Source organism: Gossypium raimondii, chromosome 5 (genome assembly GCF_025698545.1).
Source record: "Gossypium raimondii isolate GPD5lz chromosome 5, ASM2569854v1, whole genome shotgun sequence".
Lineage (NCBI taxonomy): Eukaryota > Viridiplantae > Streptophyta > Magnoliopsida > Malvales > Malvaceae > Gossypium > Gossypium raimondii.
The window spans coordinates 23208839-23217390 of record NC_068569.1 but is presented as its reverse complement, the minus strand read 5'-3'; the positions used below and the strand labels follow the sequence as shown (position 1 = coordinate 23217390).

Here is an 8552-nt window from a genome sequence, read left to right as displayed (position 1 = left end):
TTTTAATCCCGTGCAACCCCTAAATACTTTAAATAAGATCAATTAACATTCATTGATTATGTTCATGTGATTTAATTGAAATTATACATAATTTATTGGTTTGAATGCATGTTAATTAGTAAAATGATATCGAATTAATCTTATCTGCCACATTTGAATGAGGTTAAATAATTTTTAAATCTCTTTTTAATGTAACAAAAGACGAATAAAAAAGAAATATTATTTGTAAAAAAAACTCACAATTTTTTTAATTCCCAATACAATACTTCTTTCCTTTGGTTCTATATTTCTATCCTGAAAAAATGAATTGAGTTTTTATAGGTATTTTTTATGCTGCTATTGAAATAGCCTTTCTGGCTATATTTTTGGCTACTCCGCTCATTTCATAAAGTGTTCTGCCCAGTTTAAAAACAGCTACCCAATACTCAAAAGATCCTTTCTCCGAACCCATACGTGTGTTTGTAGGTCTTACCATAACTGGTTTGTCTGAAAATTTATGTACCCATATTTTTCCACTACGGCGTTCAGTAATGTAATGTTGCATCCTTCATTCAGATCAGATCGGATGTGTGGTGTCACAAATTATCTCTCTTATATTAATAATATAAACTAGAAATTCTACCACTCGCATATACGTGTGAAAACCATGTATTTAGATGTTTTTAAAAATGACATACAAGAAATAATGAAAAGTATGGCTTGAAACTAATGAATAATAACACGTGAAATATATACGATATTAAAATTAAAAAATTAGATTAAATTGTAAGCAAAACAAAATTTAAGCACAAATGCATCAAATTAAGAATACTAAATACAATTGTTTATTATGGTGTTGTCATCAATCCTAAGTTGTGTGGAGTTAATTTGTTACACTAACTCAATCAACAACACTATTAATATATACAATTGATGGAGATAATAACATGTGTATAATAAAATTAAAAAATATAAAGAAATTAAAATAAATCTTTTATTAAGTGGTAAATTTAAAGTTTTACTAATGCAATTGGTGTGTATTTAAATCTCATCATATGCATAATTTTTATTATTTTTAAATTAAAAGACTAAGTACCCTTGAATAATATAACTTATTTAAATACGTAAGGATATTTTTGTAATTTACCTAAGCGAGTTGATACCGTTAACTTTGTGACACCAACTCGTTAGAGATTTTATTAATTGTATAGATATATAATGGATGCATGTGATAAAATGTGCATAATAAAATTAAAACTTATAAAGAAATCAAAATAAAACTTTGGTTGGATGGTAAATTTAAAGTTTTATCAATGCAATGGTGTGAATTCAAATTGCATTATATGCGTAATTTTATTATTTTTAAATTAAAAAAGCTAAAGTACAATTTAATAATGTATTTTATTTTAATTTAAAATGATATATTTGTAATTTTTTAATTAAATTGATACCCGATTAATATGTAATTTTAAAATGATTTAAGGTGAAGGCCATGCAATAAATGTTATTTGTGTAAGTGTAAGTAAACAAAGAAAAGAAGAAGGTGAATAAAGATGGCCAGAAAATGCTGATTTTAAAAACCATTTTAGGAAATGATTTTTTTTGGATATTTATGGAAATAAGTTGATTTTTAAAGAGAAACAAAAAACGCATCTTACAAGAGTTTTTTTATTTATTGATGTATTAATTTTTTGGGATAAATGGTTAAATTTGTATTTTTTATTTTATATCGTTTCAAATTTTTATTTTAATTAATAAATATATAAGTTTTAAGTTTTTTTATTTTTAACTACTAAAATTTACTACACTCATGATATGGATTGAAAAATACAATTGCACATATAAAATTATATTTACTAAAAATAATAATATTTCCAATAATTATTTGATTTTATAAATAAAAATTTATTAATTAAAAGATGGATTAAAAATGATAAAAGTGAAAAAATATATTTATTAATTAAAAATAATAAGAAACTTGAAAGAACATAAAATAATAAATATAATTGTACTTAAAAGAGGAATCGAATCTAAGATTTAAGGATGAAATAACTTTATTTAACTATCTAACCAAATGAGTGATATGTTTAAAATATTAATTAAAAATATTGAAACAACATGAAATAAAAAATACAAATGTGAGTAAAATAAGAATCAATCCGGATCCTCACAAACAATACTATTAATATTTAATAATCTAACCAAATGAGTTAATATATTAAAAAAGTCAAAAATTACGTCTCATATAACGCGTTTTCGTCTTTTCTCTTTAAAATCAATATATTTTTTTAAATATCACAGAAACTAATATTTTTTTTTGAAATTTCAACTGAGATATTATAAAAGAGCCAAATAGGCTTAGGGCTAGTTTGGATGGGCGGTATGTTTACCTCCGGTAAGGTTAAAAACAGTGGTGGCGGTGAGATTAGTTATTGTAGCGGTGAGATTGGATACTGTAGCGGTGAGATTTGAAACAATGGTAGAGTGTGTGTTTGGATTCAAACGCAGCTGTAGCGGTGATGTGAGAATAAAAAATGACTATTAAGGACATCAAATAAGAATTGATATATAATAGAAGTTTTTTAAATTATTTTGCTTTTTTAAAATTATTAAAATATGTGAATTTATAAATTCATTTAATAAAATATTAAAATGTATCTTCCAATATTTTAATGAATTACATAATTAATTTAGATTATTTATTAGATAAAATGATAATTATTTTTAATAATAAATGAAAATACTTGATAAATGATAATTATTTTAAGTTAGAGAGAATTGGGTTTTACAAGGTGTCGAAACCGTTTTTTGAAAACAAAAATTTAGTTGTCGACTTTAAAAATAAAACTGGAGTCGCCACCGATCCTTTATTAAGGTGTGATCGGCTCACTTTAAAAATTATTTTGGTCTACGAATTTTGGGAAAACGAGTCCAGGAGTCAGTTACGCACGAGGAAGGGTTAGCACCCTCGTAACGCCCAAAATCGGTATCAAATTGATCATTTAATATCTTAGCGTCGAAGGTTAAAAAGATTTCAAAATCAACTCAAATGATGAAATTTGAAAAAGGATAATCAATTGTTCAAGTCATGTAAAGAAATCGAGTCCCAATACGTTAGGGTACAATTCCTCATAATTCTCGAACTTTGAATATCACTTTTATTTTATGTGAAAATCTTCATTTTGAGAAAGTAACATGCCACACCCAATGCGTTAGGACACAACAAGTTAAGTTTCCAAAAATGATTTTTATACTCATGCATTTTGAATAAATAATATCCTCGGTTATTTAAGATTAACAAAGAAAATCAGAACCCAATACATTAGGGCTCAATTTCTCTCGAAAATCTCAAACTTCGAATATTGCTTTTATTCAAAAAAACCTTTGAATCAAGAAAATAACTTTGATGTATGGTTAAAACCAAACTATATTTTCAAAAAGGGTATGTTAAAAAATTAATGTACAATATGATACAAATATTTTAATTTAAAATATATATGTACATGTATTTACAAAATATGTAAAGACAGGCACAATATACAAGTAAATTTGAAAATATGTGTATGCATATATTTAACACACATATACAAGTATATGTATGTAAAAACATGTAAAGCAAAACTTACTGTTATCTCTAAAATATGTATGTATACATATATGTTTTTAAAGAATTTATGAAGAATAATATATAAAAAACGTAACATATTTACAAAAGTAAAAAAAAATGAAACTAAAATATAAGAGTATATATATAGAAGTTAGGAAAATAAAATAGAAAAACATATGTATAATATATATATGTAGGTAGACAGGTACTATGTACTATGTAAAAGAATGCACATATATATGTATTATGTATAAAAACAAATGCGTGTATACTATATGAAAAAAAAAACAAATATATATTATATAAAAACCATGCGTGAATGAATCTAGCAATAGGAATAATAATAATAGTAACTAAAAAATAATTATAATAATAACATGAAAAATAGAAATAATTTTTAAAAAATGGACTAAATTGAATGGAAAACGAAGAAAATGGGGTAGATTCGAAGCAAACCAAAAGACAGGACCACATTGAATGCACACACCACACTGGAGGACCAAAAGGGAAATTATTCCCGCCTTCCCAAAACGCTGCGCAGCGATGGGCCAAAATGGAACAAAAATAAAATATGCGGGAAAATTTAAAAGAAATCAGAAATTCAATTTAAACGCACTGCTAGAATAGGGGGACCGAATGCGAAAATAGACCATTTAAGGTCTGACGCGCGGACCCCCCTTCCCCAAACGGCACCATTTCGTCTTTGCTTTTAAGTTTTAAAAGAAACAAAATTAAAGCTAAAAGAAAATAAACCCTTTGAGCACTGCCGCTCCCCTTTGCTCCGATTTCGATGGAGAAGATGCCGGCCCGACGACTCCGACGACCAGGTAAGGCTCTTCTCCTTTTCTTTATATTTTAAATGAAAAATAAATAAAAAAGGAATAAAATAAAAAATAAAAAATAGACACGATTCACCTTCGAAAAAAAAATTCTTTGTAATCTCCAGTATTTCTCTCCATTTTCGTATATTTTTTACACTGAAAAATTCCCCCTTTACAGATTCGATAACTGCTTTAAATAGCCGAAATGGGAAAAAAATGAACCCAAATCCAAAGAAATCTATCCTGTTTTTTCGTTGGCATATTGTTGCTGCAGGTAATGCTGGCGTACGGAGCGGCGCACGCTGGGGAAGGTCGTGGTGCGAGATTCGCGGCGGCGTGCGAGGGTGAGTTGCGGCGGTGCTGAAGCAAATAGTTTCCTAGGGTTTCTGTTATTTTGTTTTTGTGTGGGCTAGGTTTAGTAGGTTGGGTCTAGTATTTGGGCCTATTTATTTGCTTGGGCCCGGGCATTATTGGGCTTGTACACAAGGGATCGACAGTTTCTCGTTTGAACTCCCTAGAGAATTGATCTAAGCATTGACAAGCACACCAACTTCAATTACTGGGAGTGCCACAGGTACTTTAGTTTGGAGCCCATCCCATACAAGCCTATTTTCACTTCAAACGACATACGACATTGTAGTCGAGAGAAAGAAAAATATGGCTGTAAGAGGGAACATCCCAACTTGGGACAACATATGGAAAGCTAAGCTCCTACCCAAGATTAAATTCTTTTTTATGGAACTGTAGCCTCAAAGCACTCCCCATAAGGAAATTTTTGAATACGAGAGGCATTAACGTCAGCTGCCTTTGCTCTCTATGCCATGCTCACGAGGAAACAATAAGACACCTCTCAACAAAATGCTAGACTAATTGACAGGCCAAAAATTCCATGGAGAGTTATGTTTGCCTCGAACCTTTGGGGAATTTGGTTGTTCAGAATGCAGTACTGCATGGAGAAAATCCATATATAACTGCCACAATAATAAATGAAAATATGGGTATTTTTGTCTGCAATAAAACTTGACTCCCCACTGTGTTTAAGCTGGAGCTTTTACCTCCAGTTGGAAATAAGGTTGACAGTGAAGTTCAAACCTTCAACTGCACCTCACCATTCTTTCTCCAAACAGTAACACAGTGCAGAGAAAAAGAATATTCCTTTAAAAGTCCATCTCATCATGGCTGATTCTACATCCAAAGGAAGCCTTAATAGTCCAGTATATCAGACCTCAAGCAAAACTAAGAAAAGCAGAACAGGCCTCCTCCATATTTTCATCAAATTTAGCCGAATAAAAATCAATAAATTCCAAATTTTCATAACCTCACCCCAAAAAAATGAAAAACCAGGAGACAAAAAAAAAAGAAACTTTTTTTTTATAGAAAGGACTTTTTGCACTAGAAATTAAAAAGAGGAAAATAGAATTAGAGTTTTGGAATTTCACGAAATCATATTTTTGGAAAAAAAAAAAACTCCGTTTTTCCCGATAAAGTAGAGAGAGAATAAAATATATATTTAATTATAAATTCAATTATAATTTTTTTTAAAATTTACATGTATTTTTGTGTGCCAGATTCAAGAGCTAGATTTTCTTCTCATCTCTGTTTGTTTTCCTCCTTGAGAATTTTATGATTTTTTTGGGTATAATTATAAATTATCATTTCAAAAGTAAATAATAATTTTTAAAAGTTTTTTTATATTTTAGAATTATGATTGAAAATATTGTAAAAGGAACAACTGAAGCAATAATTCATGGATGAAATTAAATATTAATTAAATCATGTGATTTTATGGTTAAGGCTTCAGATGCGTGATTAAAATATTATAAGTTGATAATGTTAATGATTAAAATGTAATTAAGATAATTTGTATTGTTGTAATTTGATATATTGACACATATATTTATAATTATATTTGTAACCCTTTTAAAAAATAAAATTATGTAAAAATGAATAAGAATTATAAATTGAATGCATTATGTTTGATCATTCATGCTTCCCAAAACTATTCGTTCTAAATCCTTATTCGTTTATCTTCGTTCCAAAGACCTCAAAGTTTAGAACTTCGAACTATCTGCCATGGGAACTTTCTTTCCAAACCCTGTAATTGGAGTGGCTGGAATCTTTGCCTTTTTGCTCTTTAGCTATTTGTTGTTTACAACCGTGATTACTCGAAAAAGCTCAGTCAAGAAGAAAAAACCACCAGAAATTGGCGGTGCAAGGCCATTTCTTGGCCACCTCCACCTGTTAGGAGGGCCAAAACCAGCCCACATTACCTTGGGTAACTTTGCCGACGCATACGGGCCGATCTTCACCTTCAGGCTAGGCATGCACCCAACACTAGTAGTAAGCAATTGGGAAATGGCTAAAGAGTGTTTCACCACCAACGATAAAGCCTTCGCCAGTCGTCCCAGAACTCTAGCGGCGGAGCTTTTGGGATACAACTTCGCCATGTTTGGGTTCAGCTCTTACGGCCCTTACTGGCGTCACGTTCGCAAGATAGCGACGCTCGAGGTACTGTCCAACTACCGATTGGCGAAGCTGAGACATGTACGAGAATCGGAAATCAGAGCATCAATCAAACGGCTTTACGAGTTAGTCACCAATAATTGTTCGGAACCGGTGGTTGTGGAGATGAAGAGATGGTTTTGGACTTTGAACATGAACACAGTTTTCAAGATTGTTATCGGGAAGAGATACTCCGAGGTTGAAACTTCACACGAGGAAGAAGAAAACGTGCAACGGCGGAAAGCGGTGAGAGATTTCTTCGATTTGACAGGGACGTTCACGGTGGCGGACTCGCTGCCGTTCTTGCGGTGGTTGGATTTGGGTGGGCATGAGAAGGCGATGAAGAAGACGGCAAAGAAACTGGACCAAATTCTTGAGGAATGCTTGGAGGAACATAAACGGAAGAGAAATTCAGGCAAATCATACGGCGAACATGATGATTTCATGTACATGATGTTGTCGCTTCTTGAAGATGCTGAGGACCACCCTTCTTATGATGCTGACACAATCAACAAAGCTACCTGCCTGGTTAGTTCTTATCTACAAATCGCTTCTGATTTTTTTCATTATTTAAATCCGATATTTATGTCAAGAATTAAGATTGGACAATATCAACGTATTAAGCCACGCTGCCTTTGGAGTTTGGATCTGAAATTTTAGGTAATGTTTTATTGATTTTTACAAATAAATGGAGATAGAGTGGGTTTCACATGTCTTGTTTTCTCCATTTAAGCCCAAAATTATTGAAGCGTCACAGTTGGAGAAAGAGGTACAGTTGATTGAATTTTGAATCCCATGGTAGAATTTATCTTCAAAACTGTTTCGTTCCTTTTGCAAGGCGATAATCTTAGGTGGAACCGACACAACAACAGTGACGATAACATGGGCTCTATCGTTACTATTAAACCACCGCGATGTGTTGAAGAAAGCCCAAAATGAATTAGACACTTTTGTCGGTAAAGACAGGCTAGTGGAAGAATCCGATATCAAGAACTTGGTCTATCTCCAAGCCATAATCAAAGAAACAACCCGATTATACCCCGCCGCCCCACTGTCTGTACCGCATGAATCCGTCGAAGACTGCATCACCGGCGGATACTTCATTCCGGCAGGCACACGCCTTCTTGTAAACATTTCCAAGCTTCAGCGAGATCCCAAAGTGTGGTCCGATCCCGACGAGTTTCGACCGGAAAGGTTCCTTACAACGCAAAAGCACATGGATATGTGGGGACGAAACTTCGAATTCATACCATTCGGCAGCGGTCGAAGAGTTTGCCCCGGAATTTCATTTGCTCTTCAAGTTTTACAACTCAACCTTGCGACTCTGCTGCAATCGTTCGAGATTACGACACCGTTCGATGAGCCAGTCGACATGCGCGAGGGTACCGGTTTGACTAGTCTCAAAGCCACGCCACTTGATGTTGTTTTCACACCTCGTCTTCCCCCTCATCTGTATGAATAAATCTACCTATATATATAGTTGTTTGCCGGAATATTATATATTTATAAAGTCGCATGTTCTCATAGGAATGGGAGCAAGGGACAATCTAGGACTGTAATTTGAACCTGAAAAATGGATGTCAAAACTCTCCCCTATTAGTCCTCTTCTAATGGAAATCCATAATATGAGATGACAATAGTCA

General features: G+C 32.2%; 1 protein-coding gene and 1 long non-coding RNA gene across 2 annotated transcripts; both read left to right on the top strand.

The window, feature by feature from the left end:
• The first annotated feature begins 4052 nt into the window (after positions 1–4052).
• Positions 4053–5207, top strand: LOC105770088 (uncharacterized). Its single transcript, XR_001126151.2, has 2 exons — positions 4053–4413; positions 4682–5207. It is a non-coding gene; the product is annotated as an uncharacterized LOC105770088 (long non-coding RNA).
• Positions 5208–6379: 1172 nt separating this feature from the next.
• Positions 6380–8552, top strand: LOC105770084 (cytochrome P450 CYP82D47). Its single transcript, XM_012591137.2, has 2 exons — positions 6380–7437; positions 7748–8552. The coding sequence occupies exons 1-2, from the start codon at positions 6481–6483 to the stop codon at positions 8369–8371; spliced, it is 1581 nt and encodes a 526-aa protein (XP_012446591.1). The 5' UTR covers positions 6380–6480; the 3' UTR covers positions 8372–8552.